The sequence below is a fragment of the Erpetoichthys calabaricus genome, chromosome 7 (genome assembly GCF_900747795.2).
Source record: "Erpetoichthys calabaricus chromosome 7, fErpCal1.3, whole genome shotgun sequence".
Taxonomy (NCBI): Eukaryota; Metazoa; Chordata; class Cladistia; order Polypteriformes; family Polypteridae; genus Erpetoichthys; species Erpetoichthys calabaricus.
Window position 1 is genome coordinate 44,623,092 of NC_041400.2, and position 20,912 is coordinate 44,644,003.

The 20,912-nt window shown below is 36.1% G+C and overlaps 1 protein-coding gene across 24 annotated transcripts in view; it reads left to right on the plus strand.

Annotated features, from left to right (window-relative positions):
• The window catches only part of LOC114654324 (receptor-type tyrosine-protein phosphatase delta), a 2,007,901-nt gene that overhangs the window by 1,973,077 nt on the left and 13,912 nt on the right, over window positions 1-20,912 (plus strand). For all 24 annotated transcript variants that reach the window (XM_051929989.1, XM_051929990.1, XM_051929988.1 and 21 more), the window contains 4 exons: window positions 9,117-9,402; window positions 10,547-10,725; window positions 11,284-11,410; window positions 12,502-12,627. In XM_051929989.1, coding sequence (XP_051785949.1) covers window positions 9,117-9,402; window positions 10,547-10,725; window positions 11,284-11,410; window positions 12,502-12,627 — 718 coding nt within the window. The remainder of the gene's footprint in view (window positions 1-9,116; window positions 9,403-10,546; window positions 10,726-11,283; window positions 11,411-12,501; window positions 12,628-20,912) is intronic.

The following is a 20,912-nucleotide window of genomic DNA, read 5'->3' on the forward strand; positions in this document are numbered from 1 at the left end:
CTTTCAGTTCCATGTCATACTCTGTTCTATATTCTACTAGGGGGCTCCGCCCCCTGCTCGCTTCACTCGCCAACCCCTGGCGTTGGGGCATGACAAAGAGTGAGATGTATGAATTAGAAATAGAATAGTGTGTAGGTTTGGATGATGCCTATATAAATAAAAAATAGAGTGTTTGGCATAGAGTAATGTTTTATTGGAATATTTCTTTGTATACAACATTAGTAGTAAAGATGATGTCTTGTCTTTGAATGAGTCTTCCTTGGCATGGATCATTTATAACTTTAACTTTAACGTCAGATGAACGTCGAACACGTGAGAAGGCAACATAAAGTTGTCCATGTCCAAAAACGGGTTCAGAGAGGTAGATGCCAACCTTGTCCATGGTTTGTCCTTGTGATTTGTTGATGGTCATGGCAAATGCAGGTTTAATGGGGAACTGTCGGCGTTTCAATGTAAAAGGTAATTCTAGGTCAGAACTCATAAGGTCAATTCTAGGAATGAGAACAGTATTGTTAGCATGTGATTCTGTAAGAACTGTTGCTTGAATAACATTGTGTGTCATGGTGTTGACGACTAAACGTGTGCCATTGCATAAACCCTGTTTAGTGTTAAGGTTTCTTAATAGCATGATTATTGTTCCGTTTTTAAGGGTAAGGTTGTGTTGTGGTCATCCGTCCGGGTTAATAGTGTTCAAATATTCTAAGGGGAAATTCAGATGTTCATTGTCGTCATAAGAGTCAACTTTGTCAGAGCTTAGAAAGAGCCGTGTCTCTCCAGGAAGTAATGAAATGACCTGGTTATTAATGTGATTAACATTAATATTTTTTGGACATAATATAGTGCGTTGTGTTAATCACATATGCGAAAGCAGTATGGGCCATTGCCTTTTGGTGTCCTGATATGTACTCCGGTAGATGTAAAAGCAAATGAACTATTGTAGGATCTAATGCAGTTCATAAAGTTTTTACTTTCAGGCACATCGTTAGTTAGAAGCTTCTGTAGATATTCAGGATATGAATGTAAAGGAGGCAGTCTAATCTGCCCTTTTGACAACAACGTGTAAATTCATTATTTGTATTGCCAGTTGTTTCTTCTGGGAAGTTAAGTGAATGACAATGATTGCAAATGACATTCATTAATCCCAATGAATTTTCCTCAATAGTGGACTCATTATTGAAGGCGTTGTCAGCCAACTGGCGTAATCGTTTAGCAGGTGTCTGGTGTTGATGTCTGCAATGGGCATGTTTTGCTTGTGGCGTTTGAGTGCCGCGTTGTTGCATGTCCATTATTTGTGACGCGCTATTTTTGACTTTTAATTGATTCGCCTCCGCTTTGCGAAAAGTCTGTTTCAGTCTACGTTGTGCATTGTTTGTATCAAGCTTTGTATGTCGGTCAGTTGAGTTCTCTGCTTTTGGAGTCTTACTTGCTTGTTTTGTGGCAGGTCATATGCACGTTGTACACGTCTGCGTTCATTTATTCTGTCTCTTCGCTCCCTTTTTTGTATGTCTGAGACGCGAGCTCTTTCTTTTGAAATCGTGCTTGTTTCGATGTAGCACTTTGAGACGCGCGCTGTATGCGTCTACGTTCATTGTGTCTGTCCATTTGGGCACGTCTCTGTAACGGGGTCACTTGAGCTTTGCGTTTTTTGATCCGAGACATTTTTTCTCCCTGAATTTCTGAAGCGCGTTGTATGCGCCGCCGTGTATTTTCTTGTTTCATTCGTGTTCGTATGTTGGGTCCCGTTATCCGATCCGAATCGTTTTGTACCCGTGACCGTGTATTCATGTCTTGTTTGTTCCTCAGCGTGCGAAATATGGATAAGTAATAAGGAGGATCGCACTCAGTGTTAATATGGAGCCTTTTCTGCAGTTGAACGGTTAATAGTGCTTTATTTTAAGGAGATCCACCTATGGTGCCTAGTGTGAAGGTGTTGAGATGACGTATGTTTAATATGGATGTTTCCTTTAGATATGTGGCTTTGGGTGTCACTTCTTATTGATGTGGGGTGGGGGGGGGGGGGTGGGTGAGGATTGTTGTTGCGCAAGCGTCTTCTTTCGTTTTGTGTTCCAGGGGCTTGTTGAATCCCCCTCTTTGTGTGTGTCCCGTCCGTTGCTTGTAGGGTGGGGGGTGCCTTGCTGTTGTGCGCGAGCGTCTTCTTTTTTTTTGTGTGCTAGTTTCGTGTGCAATGGGTTTCGTGCGGCGCCTGCTTTTGACTACTTTTTTCTGTGCCTTTTCCTTTTTTCTGTGCTCTTGGTGCCTCATTTCTTTGACTCCTTTTTTCTGTGGTCTTGTCCGCCTCTCGCGGCCCCTCATCCGCCTCTCGCGGCCACTTATTTCTTGGGGCGCCTGCGCAGTACGTCTTTTTGCGGCTACGGCCCATGGCCGGATGTCCCTGCATCCATCCGGTTTAGCATTCTCGGTTAGTAATATGGATATTTCTTTTCACATTGTGTTCTGACAGAGTGAGAGCATTGTGTCCTGTTGGAGTTTGACAGTGATAAGAAAACCATTGTTGTTGAAGGGCACAGCTATAAACTGTGGCTGTTAACGAGGGTCCCAGCTTGGCTAGAGCTGGCCGGGACACAGGTGTTGTTCAGGTCTGTTTTTCTACTGTGACATCAGGTTCATCAAGGCCTACTTCCGTTCTCTCAGAATGTACCTTCAATTTGATTTAATCTAACTGGCTATATGAAGTGAAGCAAATGACACATTTTATTGGCTAACTGAACAGATTACAATATGCAAGCTTTCAAGGCAGTTCAGTACTTTTTTCCACAATAAATAGCAGACTAACAATTTACTGTATGTGATAGTAGGTATATTTTCTCCTCATCTACAGATACTGTTTCAGTGTGTTTTAACAGTTTAAAGAGAAATGTCACAAACTGAATCCGCACGATGATTATATATCACTCTATCTTCCTTTATACCTAATTTTATTTGAAATTTAATGGATCTGTTTGATTTGTTATCCTTTTAAATGTAACATTTTAATGTTGTTCTGTAGCATTATCACATTTAGAAAAATTACCAGAAGCTTCAAGCTTCACAACACTTCAAATAAAGACCAGCAGTGTTTGAACCATTCATGTTGAGAACCATGGTGACCCTTTTGTGGACAAATACTGACATTGCTCTTACAGTGTGACCAGTCACACACTAGAATACTTTTGTCTGTTTTCAATAAAGATTTTAGAGCAGAGTTTATCAAAAATACTCCTGCATCACAGACTAAAATACTTGCATGAAATGAATTTAGGCCCTCCACATTTACAGTGGTGTGGTTGTATCTGCTCAATAGTAGGTGAAAAAAAACAGTTAAACTTTATTTAAACTTTAATAAGTGGTGCTTGAATAATGTCATGCATTTAAACTGTGTTAAAAAAATCAATATGTAGAGTTACAATTTGCTATCATTTTTGTCTGATATAAAAGAGCACAGTTATATAAACTACTTGTTTGACCATATGTTTTTGTGGTTCATTTAAGTGTTCCCTTTATTATTTTTTATTCATATTTATTTATTTATTTATTTGTGGCTAGCTTTCAGGGTGTTTTTGCCTGAGAAAAAAAAATATGATGCTTACAGCTGTGTTTAATATTAAATCCATTATTATTACCTTTTCATAACCAGCTGTTGTTCTGAAGTTAATTTTAAAAGAGCATGGCCACCTGCAGGAAATATGAAAATAAATTTATTATTATGAAAAAATGAATTTTGGGAGCATTTCTGTCCAAGACTGTCTAGTGCTTTATATTAAAAAATAAACACATTCATAGTAAAAACATTGTGGTGGTTTTAACCATTTACATCCACCCTTTTTAGCATGTTCTTAATGCTTTTATCCACTAACACATTTCCCAATATACCTTTATGAGGTCAAAATACTTTGCAGTTATCGTGTACTTTTTACAGCTGCACCACTGTCAGGTCTGGTGGCTTGCTCAGAGCCACAGTCGGCTGAATGTGAGGAGTGAAGCAGCAGCGCTGGCTAGTGATTAATTAGTTTAATGTCTATAATGTGTCTGATGCTTCACCACACTGCCTGTCATCTGTCTACCCATTAGTGAACCCATTCACTCCTCTTCAGAGTCATTGCAGAATTTTTAATATTTTTTTTACATATTTACATAGTGACTCCATTAAATTAAGGTGCCGTATAACACAAAATAAAAAGGAATGTTTATAATGGTCATACGTAAAATATACACCTAGAAACTAACAATAATTGCAATGATAAGGAATTAAAATTGATGTAACAAACTTGAAAATATAGTACATAAATTGTAAACATTTATATACCTAAACACTTGTTGTGATGAACAAGCAGTAAATCAGATATCAGTCTCATTGATTACATATCGACACAGTCATAGTAAAAAAAAAGTGACAAGTTGATAAAAAAGACAAAAGAAACCCCTCCATTTAACAGTATTCATGGAATAAATTCACCTCTCCCACCTTAATAAAAGGATACGTGTCAGTGTGTCTGTCTGGGTGCCATGTCTCAGTCATTCCAAAAGGTGACCCCTTACAAACTATCCTCAGAGTTACAGTCTGGCTTGTTTTAAATTGTTAAAGCAATAAAGTTGTAAAACACGGTTGTTTGAGTTTATAGTTTAGACAATAACACGGAAAAAACATTCAGATGAAGTTGTATTTCCTTGCTTTCTCTTAGCATGCTGTTTTGAATACATGGAGTGAATATTGTGCCTGTATAAGATACACAAACTTATCAATATAGTCTGAATTCTTAAGAAGAGTATTCAGTAATAATGTATTTATCACGCACCAGTTGTCCACTGAAATGTCAATGGTGATGTACCCTGAAACTCACCCCAGCTATTTGCACAATTTTGTTATGTGACAGTCTATAGATTTTTCACAATTTTTCACATAAACTTAATCATCAGATATGCCAATTCACAGTTTGTTTATGCATTCTGTTCCTGTAATATGTAACCATTTTGCATAGTTACATTTACCGTTATAGTTCCTGTTGTCAGTCACATGACAAAGGGGTCTGCTGTGTGAGTCCTATTTTCCATCTATAAAACACATCTCATAGTTACTTTCTCACTTATATTACGTGAACATTAATTATAGATTTTTGAATTTTTGAAGCTAAACACCATTTGGCTTGGTGTAGGCCAGAGCCAGCCAGTAAAGTAGGAACTGAGGGTGCTCTAGAGTATAGCTTATCTGGGCAGGCTGATTAGGATTTGGGCCTGTATAGCAATTATATTTTGTAGACCTAATGCCACTTTGGAGATTTCATGCTGCTACAATCTTAAGACCATGCTAGGATCATAAACAGGGATCTTTAATCAAACCAAGGTGCTAAACAAGAATCAAAGTCCAGAATTTAGAAAATAAGTCATTTTAACTAGTAATACACAAAAGAAACAATTGCTAGAGATAACAGTTTTATCTAGATGCAATACAATGTACTAGCTGAGCTTTATATAGTTATATTGATGATGTCACATGCAGCACAAGCCCCAAAGGATTCTGTGACATACCTTCATGGCAACCATGAATCCCTTTGCTTGAAAATCGTAGCACCCACAAGAAAAAACAACTGATATTGCAGGATAACATTAAAAATAACCTTTCTCGGGACATTTGGAATCACAAAATAAAATTGGGTGTCAAAACCCAACAAAAGATGTATAGATTGTCCCAATCACTTCATGAAGTCAGTCATGACACTATGTTATTGTTAACATAAATCATTTATTCAACAGCTGTTACCGTATACAGCATTTTACAGGTATTTTTGTCTTGCCTTGACACAGAAGTAATAATCCAAATCAAATCAGCAGTCTGTAATAAAAGATTTAATTCTATGGGTATAAAATATATTTTATGATGCTAGATTATTTTTGCTTCATGGTCAAAAAAATGTTTATTTACATTTAATTTTCTCTGTAAATTTAAAATTAGAATTCAGTTAACAGTATTCATGTAGTAAATTTTCTAAAACATCTGCTTCAATGAAATTACATTATTACAGATTATTCATATTAAAGACATATCAGCTTACTCTGTGTTAATGCACTTTTTTGTCTTAATGTTAACTCATAAAACAGTACAAGTGTAACATGTATACACTGTAAATGAGGAATCAATAGAATTATAATAAATTTATAATGTTGGTGAAGTTTTAAAAATGTCATACTCAATGAATATTTTAAGAGATTACAATTTTTTTTTGTTGTAGCTACCTCAAAATAAATGAAGCATGAAAACATAGCAATTACAACATTCTGGTGCGCCAAGATCACTGAAGTATCAAATCCAGGCCCTTGATAAAATAGTAACATATTAATCAGTTAGTGCCAAACTTTAAACATAACCATATGATGATTTGTAGCCTAAAATGGCTCCCGTATGTACTGATATCTTAATTTTATTCTTGCACGCTTATATCACATCACGGGACATTAAGCAAATTTTAGCTTAAGGGAGCAACTCGGTCATGATTTTTATAAATTAAAAACAAATGTTGCGACTGAAGAAAGAATAATGCTTGAAGGCTACGTAACTAGTGGGCATGTTTGCCTAATGGTTTGGATAACCCATTTTGTCTTAAGAATCAATCTCTGTGCTAGATTAAAGAGAAAAAAAAGATTAAGAATGTAAGAGTCAATCAGTAGTGCTCATTGAAAGTGCTGCTTTCTATTTAGGACATGAAATACATTATTGTGTAAAATAAAGAAGACTGTGGTATAAAGTATAAAATGTAGCATTTCATTGTTTAACTGTAAATAGTGGGGAAAATGCTGCTGTATGGTATCACTTGAAGTTAAAAATTCTAAATCTAAATTGAAGATATATTTTACTAAAAAGGAAAAATTTGATCTCAATTGTGTAAACTTGAATAAAAGCAAAAGTTCCTAACATTGGTGTGTGGCTTTTGAATAGAATTGTTTTCTTTCTATGCACCCACACAGCCAATACTGAATGTTGTATAGTTTATAAAGCCACAGTGTAATAGAAGACATGTAATTATACACATAAAAGTTTGTTGTTTAAAGAAAGAAATGTACTGAATAAAGAACAGTAATTTAGAAGGTGGAAACAAATACATCAAAATGTCTTATATAATATCAAATGTATTTTTATCAAAATACTTTGCACTTGCTTTTCATGTTTGTTTGAATAAAAGTCAAAGCACACATACTATTGGTAATAATGCAACATTTGTATCTGTCAGTATCAGTAATGATGCCTTTTCTTGCAGTGGTTTCTTGGTTCAATAACTGTGACCGACACAAGTATCCATCAGTTCAGTACCTTACTGTTAAATACTCAGACAAGCATGGGATCTGCAATCCCAGTATCATTACATGGGTTTAAGAAGCCGTCCATTAGTGGCCATATGTATGACCCCTCTAGTCACTGATTGCTCATCTACAGGTTGTGTGTGAATGTGTATACATATTTACATAGTAACCATAGTCTCATATATATGATGTGGAGCTAGAATTAAAAGATTTGTACCATATCTGATATATAATTAGTTATTTAAAAAAACATCCAGGGATACATTTAACACAAATTTCCATAAATTTACCAAAAGAGTTAAATAATAGCACTCTGCTAAACATGAATAAGAAAGAACAATGTTGCAAAGAGTATGGCCTCAGGAGGAGTTTATTTTCATTGTGGTGTTGGCAGAGAAGTGTTTATGAAATAGACTAGTGAAATTTTGATGAAGACAAATTTTCCACTTTATAGTAGTAACAGAAGGTTGACTAAGTGAGAGCCGTTTTACCATCAATTATTACAACAGTTGAACATCAAAGAAAGTGGGGTCACTGTTTTCAGTACCATGGACAACACCTCAGCATAAAATACCACCTTGCTATGCCATTCACAACATTTTCCCAACACTTCATTAATAAATTTCATTATATATATCCAGTTCCTCTGTGCCTTCTCATTCAGTGTTGCCTTTCAAGCTGTGTTTAATTTACTACTGCCTAATACCAACTAAATTACCTGTTTGGTATTCAAGGGTGACCACACCACTATGGTATGAAAATGGAATCATATTGTGTTTAACTAAATGACATCAGGTCCTTTCAATATGACTATTGCATGTATGTCTGATTGATTAATATAAAGCTGAAATACAATTAAACATTAAGAGATGAGGTAGTGTGGTGTAGTGCTTAAGACTTTGGACATCAAGCCCTGTGGTTGTGGATGCAAATCCCGCTACTGACACTGTGACACATATGAGCAGGTCACTTCACCTACCTGTGCTCCAACTGGGAAAACAAAATATATGTAACCAGTTGTATCATAAATGTTCTACGTCACCTTGGATAAAGGTGTTGGCAAAACAAGTAACTAATTGTAGTGTCAGAGTAGCAAACACCAGGGCATATAGTGTATGTGCACACTTTCACTTGCATCGGACCAGATTACACCGATCGCACACATGTTTGGGATATGGAGTCTAAACAAAGCCTGGGAAGAAAACCCACAAAGACAAGGAAAGTCACACATATAGGCATGCAGGCATCAAAACTGCATTGGATCTTTTAGGTAGTACTGTACCATGCAGCCCTCTGTTTGACAATTTTATTTTTTGAAAATATAATCCCAAAAATGCCCTTTCTGAGATACAAAAAATGTGCCTTTTGAAATAGAAATTTGAGATATACAGATTACTGCAAGTGATAAAAATAATTTTTCTATTTGTCTTTATTATGCTGCTCTCAGTGGACAGGAACAGTCAAAGCATATGACCTTAGCCTGTTGATTGGTGTGGATTAATCTGACATTGTGCTGTTGCAATCCACAATGGATTAGCTTCTTAAGTAGGAACTGCCGCACATGCACGCTGACAGTGGCCGTTTGCTTTCTAATTTTTTCTAAGAAACTACATTTTCATATCTTTGGTCATTCCATTCTGTAGCCTTGAAAAGAACCAGAGAGATTCAGAACACTATTAGAATATATACATTGTATCTCAAAGCAAGCAAGACGTATCAGAATATAGATGAAAAAAGTGAAGTTCACGCATTTACGTACAGCAAAGCAGTATACACATTATTTATTTGAGCAATTTGAAAATTACTTGTTTTCTTTCCTTCTTTAGTGCTGGTGTCGGAAGAACTGGGTGCTTTATTGTAATAGATGCCATGTTGGAGAGAATAAAACATGAGAAGACTGTAGACATTTATGGCCATGTTACTCTAATGAGAGCCCAGAGGAATTACATGGTTCAGACGGAGGACCAATATATCTTTATCCATGATGCACTGCTGGAAGCAGTAACTTGTGGAACAACAGAAGTGCCAGCCAGAAATCTATATGCATACATTCAAAAACTGACCCAGATAGAATCCGGGGAGAATGTAACTGGGATGGAACTGGAATTTAAGGTATTGTCATCTTCTGTTTGCTTAATAATTAGGTACAATGTGGAATACAAAAAAGCCTACTGTAGGCCGTATGGCAATTGTAACAGAAAACTAAGCATCGAATTTGTCTTGCTCAGGATGTTGGGAGTCTAGAATGTTCATACAATGCATACTTGTAGAATTATGAGAGTGTGGGAAAACAGCTGCAATGGCTCTCATACTTCTCACTAGGTTATATTTGATCATTTCCAGTCATATCCTGTTGGAGAATAATAATGAGTGTAACTAAAAAACGATTCATTTTGCAAGTCATGTCATGAACATAATGATGTAAGATCTCTTTTCGGGGTCTTGTGGCACATTCCTTCTGAATCAAGTAATAAGACCCAGTGGCACATACTTCATCATTACCTTTAGCATTCTTAGATCCTTTTGTCTTAATGACAAGAAATTATGCAGTAATCCTTGGACAGTAAGATGCACAATTTTCTGTGTCATTAACCCCTTGCAAGAGGAAGTCAAGTACCAGTACTTCACAATTATGAAAATAAGCCTAAGTAGAAGGGGGTGTGCATGTTTAAATGGCTAATTGTATCCATTTCTGTGCTTTTCTTGCAAGAGTCGGAACCGGTTATTACTTGAAATTTTTACATTGCTGCAGCTGTATATTTATATGTAAATTAGTGCACAATTCTAAATATGTTATATTTTTTGACCTGCCTAGCAGTCATGTAGCTAAGATGTTGATTTTATGGCACTGATATGAAAAAAAATTAGGCTTTATTTCCTGACAGAAATGTATTTGGTGTGTTGACCTTGATTTTCTTATTTTGCTTTGCTTTGCGGCAATGTGTGCGAGCATGGCTGCACGTGCTTGTCATTGTGTCCTATTATAACATTATTTTCCTAGCAAAACTGACATAGCAGAGCAGCAACAATTTATTGGTATCATTTTCCTTCTACTGCAAGCAAAAAATATAAATTGTTTTGGATTGTGAAGTACGGTACCTGCATAGAAATCTATAATCTCCCTTGGCTTCTACCAACTCCTTTATTAGTGACTGTCATGTTTATCTTGCATGAAATGCTTTGCATAAAGTGTAGATATGCAAGCAAGTATGCTCGGGTGTGATTTAACGAAATGTTCTTTATCTCTCCCCTACAGCGTTTAGCTAACACTAAAGCTCATACATCACGATTCATCAGTGCCAATCTTCCATGTAACAAATTTAAAAATCGCCTTGTTAATATAATGCCATATGAATCCACAAGAGTATGCCTACAGCCAATTCGTGGAGTGGAAGGCTCAGACTATATAAATGCCAGTTTTATTGATGGATATAGGTAGGTGTATTATTTTAATTTCTATTTCAAAACATTTTGGTTTTTTTTTCAAATCTAGGAATGGTTTTGGTGTCTTCTTCTGTACAGTAATTGTGCAGTATTAACATTGAAAAAAATTTTTAGTGTAGACTGTTAAACTGTTTTCTTTTTTTACTATCTGACGGATTTTCTGTTTAGTCATATACAATATGTCATTACAAAGTTATTTAACAGAGCTACATTTATCATTTATATAATTACTGTATATAGATAACAATTAGTTAGGTGAGCCAGAAATGATCATGTATTGTAAATGCATTGTATAGCTTTTATAATAATACATTGCAAACCTGTGTTTATCGTTACACAAACTGTATAATAAAGCTACAGTATATAAAGTATACACGTACTATCACAAAGTTAATGCTGCCTTTTGCATATAGATGCTATAAGTTTTTTATATGTTTCAAAAAGGTTATTTTAATGATGTTTTCTGTTTGTATATTCTTCAAAAGTTGGTGAAGTAAGTGCTTCGAGGTATTGATTTTTTTCACTGTTCTCTCACTTATCTCAATATAGACAGCAGAAAGCCTACATTGCCACACAGGGACCCTTAGCAGAGACTACAGAAGACTTCTGGAGAATGCTTTGGGAACACAATTCTACAATTGTTGTCATGCTCACAAAGCTCAGAGAGATGGGGCGGGTAAGAGTTAGATATAAAGTGCTGATTGTATTGTGTAATAGATACAGTAATTTCCATTGTACCTTATTTGCACAATTTTCCTTGAGAGGACAGTAGCAATTATTTTGATAATTAAATTGTAACCTCGGTAAGCATTACACTCTGCTCCCTTTGGTGGTGTACAGTATTTAGGTGTAACTGTAACAGTTCCCTTTAACTTGTGGTATTTTTTTAATTCCTTTTATTTGGAAACAAAACATTATATTGTTCAAACAAATGAAAGTAACATAACAAGTACACTATTATGCTTCAAAAACAATCCAAAGAACTCACTGTTTTAAAAATATGCAATGAAATGTGTTACTGTGCAAACATATATATTACCTCAAATCTGACTCAGAAGGTTATAGTTTACATGGATTTAATATATTGAAAAAATGTAAAAGCGTATGTTTTTTGTAAATGCAAATATGTTAACTGTAAATTCATCCAAATTAATTAATCTGATTGATTTATATAAACAAGTAAACTAAACTAACGACAGTTAGTTTGTGTGTGTCTTACAGCACCATCCCAGTTGCTGTTGATGTGAAGCAGCCTACACATTCTTCCTTTGTCTGCATTCGTTTGTTTTTCCTTCACAAAGAAATGTGTGTTAGCTTGACTGGTGAATTGTTACAGTATAAATGAGAATACCCACTGGTGGAGTGGTGCCTTGTTAATGTCTGCCTTTTGCTTGGTTTCATACCCCATACTGGATTGAGCAGATTAGAACTATATTGATGAATGCTATGGTTACAGTTGTACATCTCTAAGGTTCATCGACTTTCATAGGTAGATTTTGTCTGATTACCTATCTGGAAAATTAAAGTCATTCTAATTAACAAATAGTTTTCTAACCTTCATGAACATACAATTTAATTAGCATGAAATGTATTTCTTATGTAAATTTTAAATATTTCATCTAAGCCTAACCATAAATTATAACTGATTTAAATAATATGACATTACTACTGAAATGGATTGGGAGATATCCAATTTTTTCTTTTCTAAATAAAACTGTGGAGTTATGCTATACGACCAATTTCATTTTTTTTGTTTATGTAATAAAGGAAAAATGCCACCAATATTGGCCTGCAGAGAGATCGGCCAGGTATCAGTACTTCGTAGTGGACCCCATGGCGGAGTACAATATGCCTCAGTACATTCTCAGAGAGTTCAAAGTGACAGATGCAAGGGTAAGTTGGCTTTTTAGCATTGCATTGGACTTGCATTGATGAATATATTTGAATTTGCTTTGCTATAATAATGAAATATTTGTCAGTCAATTCATCTAATAGCTTTATTACTTATGAGTGCAGGTCTTTGTCTGCGGTATGTGTTCTTAGAATTGTACTCAGCTATGATCTCCTTAATCATCATGTTAGCCATAATATAGTAAATGGATTAGGTATAGGATTGTTTTTACTGCACCATTATAATTGAAATTCATTATCAATATTTAGTTTTAGTCAAATCATATGAAGACTATATTGAATGTTAAAAACACATTGAAATAGACTAGGTGAAAAGTCATTTGTCTACATGACACTATTAACAATAAATAAAAATTATATGCATTTGCTCTGAAGAAAATTCAGTAATCTTATTGTAAACTAAGTTGAAAGTTGAAAACTAAATGAGATTATCTTTGTGTAATATTTTAGATTTGTTCATATTTCCTTTAAAATAATGCACAATTTTTAATTTGCCACATCACATAATTTCATTTGCTTCAATGTTAGCATTACATTTTCATATTACTTTTATTCAGATGGGTCATTTGAAATGGAAATCAGAATCAGAAAACAAATTTCATAAGCTTTACATTAGAATATCAAACAGCTAATAGTTGATATATTTTTGTTAAAAATAAAATACACAAAACTGTAAATGTAAAAAGAAGGATTACAGACTACATCCAGTCATGGGGATGGATGAATGTTTATTGAAGATTAAAAATGCTAATAGAAAAAACATTAGGTACGTTAAAGAATTAAAGAACAAAATATATTTTGTCAACAGTCTCCTACATTTTCAAAAGCCTAATGTGATTGATTATACATAGGAAAATTTAATGATTTTGAATTTGCTTTGTGATCCTGTTATTTTAAGTGCATCAATTTCATTCCCTGTTCCGAAACAAGGATTCAGAATTTTCATGAATATATTAAAAATTTGTAAAATATGATAATGCCTCATTTTGGATGAGTTTCCTGAAAGCATTGTAGCACTAAGAACACCATAACCTCTGTCTAAGGATTAATCATTAATTTGCAACTTTTTCCAAAAATTCATTGTAACTAAAGCAGTACAGTGATCCCTCGCTATATCGCGCTTCGCCTTTCGCGGCTTCACTCCATCGCGGATTTTATATGTAAGCATATTTAAATATATATCGCGGATTTTTCGCTGCTTCGCGGGTTTCTGCGGACAATAGGTCTTTTAATTTCTGGTACATGCTTCCTCAGTTGGTTTGCCCAGTTGATTTCATACAAGGGAGGCTATTGGCAGATGGCTGAGAAGCTACCCAACTTACTTTTCTTTCTCTCTCTCTCTCTCTTGCGCTGACGTAGGGGGGTGTGAGCAGGGGGGCCGTGTGCAGCTGCTTCCTGAAGGACATGCTGCACGGAGCTTCGCATACTTAAAAGCTCAAAGGGCACGTATTGATTTTTTTTATCTGTCTCTCGCTATCTCTCTCTATCTCTCTCTCTCTGTCTTCCTGCTCCTGACAGAGGGGGTGTGAGCTGCCGCCTTCAACAGCTTTGTACCGGCGGTGCTTCGCATACTTAAAAGCCAAAAAGCCGTATTGATTTTTTTTTTGACTGCTTGCTTTGCACTCCTTTGAAAAGGAAGATATGTTTGCATTCTTTTAATTGTGAGACAGAACTGTCATCTCTGTCTTGTCATGGAGCACAGTTTAAACTTTTGAAAAAGAGACAAATGTTTGTTTGCAGTGTTTGAATAACGTTCCTGTCTCTCTACAACCTCCTGTGTTTCTGCGCAAATCTGTGACCCAAGCATGACATTCTAAAAATAACCATATAAACATATGGTTTCTACTTCGCGGATTTTCCTATTTCGCGGGTGGCTCTGGAACGCAACCCCCGCGATGGAGGAGGGATTACTGTATATTAAATCCTGCTCCCCAATCCAATACATAACTGGCAACCCACTGCGTCAGCTCCAGCGACAGAGAAAAGTCACCAGAAAGAGCACATTGAATTCATGTCATGACAGTTCTTTCAAATTTTATAATGCTAAGATTTTTGTATAACTAGATGATACCTTGTTCATAAGGAAATGCAGCAGTGCATTTGTAGGTCTATATTAGATAGATAAATGTTTAAGTTATTTTAAATAATTTAGACTGTTAATAATTACAAATTTGTAAGATGATTATGTTCTCTGTTCTTTGAATGTTAAAAAGATTGTCCTAAGGTTAAAACTAGCTTTACTTTGAAAGAGACATTTTCTATTTTGTAATTGGTTATGGAAGGAAATTAAATGAAATAAAGATAAGCATAGAAAGTAGGAGTTGGTGGTTTTGGGGAGAGATAGTATGCCTGCAATAAATGAAATTTATTCAGAAGAATATCGACTGAACGTTGGTTGATTGTCTCCAATCACCATCCCACAAACCTAGCTTTTACAGTTCATTTAAGTTACTTCATTTGGTTGTAGCTGATACCCACTTGTACTCCATGCCTTTTGAAGCCTAATTTACACCTGCTGTGAAGATTCTGTGCATTAAAAATTCAAGTGATTAGCAGTTACCAAGGACTGTTTATGGATACAGTTTCAAAGCCTCCATCCACAATGCCTTCATCTGGGCCATTTTAGCAATGTGTTAGAAGGCAAGAATAGAGAGTTTGATGGTGCATGGCTCTTGTGTTTTAGCAGGTAGCCCCTTCATACATACCCGTTGACACTTGTAATGAACCCCCAGGTGGCAACTGAAGAACAATACAACTTAGCACATAGCCAAACCAGCAGAATGGGTATATGGAAAATGCTCCTTTTCTTTTTCCATAAATCATTGAGTAGTATTATATTTTCACCTCAGCCATGTTGTGCTGTGATAGTTGTGTATTTAATCTGTGCAACATGTCTGTTAGAGCAAGCGTACCAATTGCCCAGTGAAGATCAGGAAGAAAGAATAGAGTTTGGAAATGTGGTAAATCTTAAAGAGGAGATGGTGTACACTAGGTTTGTCTGGAGGTTACGTAAACCATCATTACTAACATTTTACATATTTTTCTTCTTATCAGTTTCTAATTGAATGGTTCAGGTTGTTCTTATGTGTCTGAAAAAGAAATACACCCTGCACAGTACAAGAAGTATGGGCATTTAAAATACATAAATTGTTTTGCGCACATTCATGTAAGAATTGTGGAAAAATCAGATTATATAAATTATATATAAATATAAATAATTTGTAAATGGTGTCATCATGTTAGGTTGTGATGTGCCAACCTTATTCTTTCAACTGTTTTATCCCACTTTTGCTTTTTCTCACTGTTACAAATGCTGCCATGTACATTAGTAAACAATAAAACTCTGATGTTGTCTAAAAGAAGAACAGGCTGTTCTTTAAAAAAAGTGTGATTTTCGTTGGCAGTGTGTTTGATATTTCTTTCCTGTTGATCTTAAATTATATCATGTTTGCTTCATATTCGTTGTTCCAACTTTATTTCATCCCATTTGAGGTACATGAACAATGCCATACAATGAAAGAACTGTCAGTCGATTGGTTTTTAAATGACTTGTGGTGTTTTTTGATAAGTGATCTCAGAGGTAGGGTTGACTGAGATACACTTTATACTCACTTGTAAAATGTTCAATTAATAAGTGTTTTGGGGAAAAAAAATAGAACATCCATTACTTAATCTACATCGTAAAGTTACAGATTAATCTCTTAAGACTTTTGAACCCTCACTACTGATCAGTAGCATGATAATGTCCTTCTTTAACAATTTTCAAATTCATTCTCGATAAATGGAGACCCACCATCATTGTATGCTAGATGTTGTTTGAGCACCATTACGTTTTGAGAAAATCTCAGATTAAATGGAAATAAAAGGGTAAAATGGTTTGGAAGGTGTATTACAATGCATGATTAGTTTAACACTTTGTTTCTATTCCACATGTCACAACCAGAGCAGGTGAAAACTCTGACTGTTTTGTTAGAAATACACATACATTTGCACATAATGGTTTAAAATTTACATTTTTGTTCACTTGAACAGATATTTTCATAGTGACTCAGGGATATCAAGACTTCTCAAATTAAGGCCTAGTTTCTTGATAACGAGTGGTGAAAGTTATCAAAGTATTATGAACTACAGTGTCATCATTTTATTATTATGGCAGGTTGTATTTCAGAATGATCTTTTTTAAAGACTGTTTTTATTTCACAGTGCTACTTTTCCAAACCGCACATTTCTGGATGACTCTTTTAATGCCAGTGCTATCTATTTCATAATGCCTGTTTTCATGATGGTTTTGTCACCACCCGGCTGGACCTGTTCCTATTGGTTAATCCTTTGCTATTGATTACTTTTTCATGATTGTAGGCTGCCAACAATCTTTACTGCTACTTGCATTTCAACAGGTAAAAGATTCACACAGTTGTTTGAATTGAAATAGATTGTTTTACACATATTGCTTTTTGAGAAGAATTGATGATACATTGGAAATGTGCAGAGACAAGTACTCTTTATAATATTGACCTTAATGAAGTAGTTAGCAGTTTAGTACTGATTGAGCACTGTTTCCATACAGAAAATGCCTGTGAAGAAATTGCATAACCACACATTAACGTTGAATGTCAAAGGCTAGAAATTCCAGGTGACATGCTTCCAGATGACCTTTTTTTGCAGACACGATGCACTAATCGTAAACTATTGAGAACCTTTTCATCAACATGTATATTTTGAAGAGTACTTCTGTGTATGAGCATTGCTTGTGTATCCTCAATTCATCTTAAAATAGTGGCATATTGTGGTCTACAGACAGCTCTTGGATTGATGACACTGACCTTTTACAAGGAAACAGAGAGAGACAGAGAGAGCCCCTACATTAAATAAACTGGGAGAACATTCAATACAATGGTAAATGCATGAGTTTTGGGTTGTTTTTTCTTAATTGGGGAGAGTGAAACAGAGAGAGAATGACATTGTGAAAGAGTGATCTGCCCTAAAGGGAGAGTGAGCTACTAGCAATGGGTCTTCTTTTGCTAGTTATTTCCTATCATTTACATTTACATCATTTAGCAGACGCTCTTATCCAGAGCGACTTACAACAGTGTTTGTTAGTTTTTTCGCATACCCCTTGGGGTCAGAGCGCAGGGTCAGCCATTGTACAGCGCCCCCTGGAGCAATTACAGGTTAAGGGCCTTGCTCAAGGGCCCAGCAGAGTAGGATCTCTTTTGGCAGTGACGGGGATTCGAACCGGCAACCTTCGGGATACCAGCGCAGATCCTTAGCCTCAGAGCCACCACTCCGCCCTCCTATGAAAAGTGAGAATGTGTAACTAGGTTGTTGGGCTTTTAATGTACACTTTTGTATCATTTAATAATCACACCCATTGCTTGGTATAGTTCCAGTATGTTAAATTATATCTATTTATTTCATCTGCAAAACTAACAATTGCAGCTCTTACTGCCTTGATGTTTTGCCAGTTTGAATGTGAGTAAAGTACCACTGAAAACCTTTGATTTTCTATTACCTAAAGTGAGGCAAAAGTAATGAACAGCAAATGATTAACCAATTGGAACAGGTTTATTAGCCCATTGGTCTTGATTGACACACGTGACAAAGCCATCATGAAAAAAGCCATTCTGAAATAAATAGGTCTGGCATTAAAATGGCCATTCAGAAATGTGTGGTGTGGAAAAGTGACATTATTAGATAAAAATGGTCTTTAAAAATAATTTTTAAATACATCCATCCATCCATTATCCAACCCGCTATATCCTAACTACATGTTCACGGGGGTCTGCTGGAGCCAATCCCAGCCAACACAGGGCACAAGGCAGGAAACAAACCCCGGCCAGGGCGCCAGCCCACCGCAGGGCACACACACACCAAGCACACACTAGGGACAGTTTAGGATCGCCAATTCACCTAACCTGCATGTCTTTGGACTATGGGAGGAAACCCATGCAGACACGGGGAGAACATGCAAACTCCACACAGGGAGGACCCGAGAAGCGAACCTGGGTCTCCTAACTGTGAGGCAGCAGCACTACCACTGCGCCATTTTTAAATACAATGTGAAATAATTATAAATGATGACATTGTGTTTCATAATAATTAGGTGACCTTTATTTAAATATTTTTTTTCACCTTTTATATATATATTTGTACTTTTGTATGTGACTATAATTGCCATTTTATTTGTTTCATTATAGCATAAATTGTATTCCATAACTTTGTAAATATATTTTAAATATTTTTTGTCCTTCATTTGTTTCTGTTGTCTTTGTCTCTGTTCAGGAATACTTTGGTATTTTAAGCAAATGGCAGTTGTTTAAGTGGCAGGTTTCTATCTGCTGACACAATGTAAACCATTTTGATTCAACCACTTGAAAGTTTCTCACCACCTGCTGAGCTGCTGAGAACTTATACCGATTCACAATGACATTCTCAAGTGTCATTCATTTTGAGAAAGTCAGTGAGAGTCTCGCATGCCTTTCCACCTGTTCAAGAAACCCACCCTGAGTCTCTAAAGCAGTTTTTATTACTAATATACATGAAATGCAAAAATAAGCATAAAAATAATGCAAGGCAGAAATTATGTTATGACTGACCTTTAGTCTTAAAGATCTTAGTCAAGTGACTGGAATGATCTAATGCTCAATTGGAAGAAGCTCCAGAATTTGGGGGTGTAGTACTTGAAAGAATGTGTTTCACATGTGTTATATTTTTAAGAAGAAACAGAATTGAGGTGGGCATCTGGAGCAAATATGGATTAATCAAAGTAGATAAATACAGTGAAACCTCGGTTCACGAACGTCTCTGTACATGTACAAATCGGTTTACGAGCAAAAAAGTTCACCAAACTTTTGCCTTGGTTCACGACCACACACTCAGTATACGAACAAGCCAGTTTCCCTTTCGGTTTGTACATGTTCAGTCTCTCCCTGTGTATTTCCTGTGCAGTGAGCAAGAGAGAGAGAGCGAGAGAGCGCGCGACACACACACACAGAGGCAGCACGAGAGAGAGACAGACGCACACACACAGGCAGCATGAGAGAGAGAGCCGCGCACACACAGAGGCAGCGCGAGAGAGAGAGATGCGCACACACACAGGAAGCGCGACAGAGAGCACACACACAGGCAGCGCGAGACAGAGAGCCGCACACAAACACAGGCAGGGCGAGAGAGACAGACGCACACACACAGGCAGCGCGAGAGAGAGACGCACACACAGGCAGCACGAGAGAGAGCCGCGCACACACACAGGCAGGGCGAGAGAGACAGACACACACACACAGGCAGCGAGAGAGAGAGCCGCGCACACACACAGGCAGCGCCAGAGAGAGACAGACGCACACACACAGGCAGCGCGAGAGAGAGACGGCTGGACTCATATGGTAGAGAAGGCAGTTAAAGAATGCACTTGGCTTCATTTTGTTTTCACTTCTGTTTACAGCAATCGGTTCGTAGCGTGCATTGTTGCAATGTTACTTTTCTTGGTGGTTTATTAAATTACAGATTTTTTCAAATGTTCATTTTTTTCCCTGTGCTTAACACTCATTAAAAAAAGTGTTTTTAGTCAGCGGTTGGTAGCGCTATAGCACGAACTATTGCAGTGTTAGTTTTCTCTGTTGTTCAAGGTTTTCTCAGTGTTGGTCAATGTTTTTACATTTAGTTTACTATTACGCTGTGCATTCTATGGTTTAATTAACTATATTTGTGCTTAAAAACTTAAAAAAATATATATTTACATACAGTTCGTATGGTCTGGAATGGATTAATTGTATTTACATACAATCCTATGGGGGAAATTGCTTTGGTTCACGACCAAATCAGTTTACGACCAGAGTTTTGGAACGAATTATGGTCGTGAACAGTGGTTCCACTGTAATAAGATTTTATATGTAAAGCTTTGAAACTTAAAGGTAAAGCTGAGTACATGCTCAACAACAACAACAACAATTCTCAGGCTATCAAAATGAGGGCAGCTCAGTTGTTGCATTATTTTGAAGATTCATTCAAAAAGCATTGCAATAATCAAGATATTAAAAAGCAATTCAAAAGTCAAAGCAAACTTTATTGTCATCTCAACCATATACAAGTATACAGATAGATGAAATTGCGAAGCTCAGGGTCCACAGTGTAACAACATGAAGTGAAAATAAAAAATTAAAACTTAAATTTAAATTAGGATTAAAATTTAAATTTAAAATTAAAAAGCAAGCAAGGCAAGACATTGTGCAAAGACAAGACAAAGACGTAGCAGCAATATTGACGTGTAG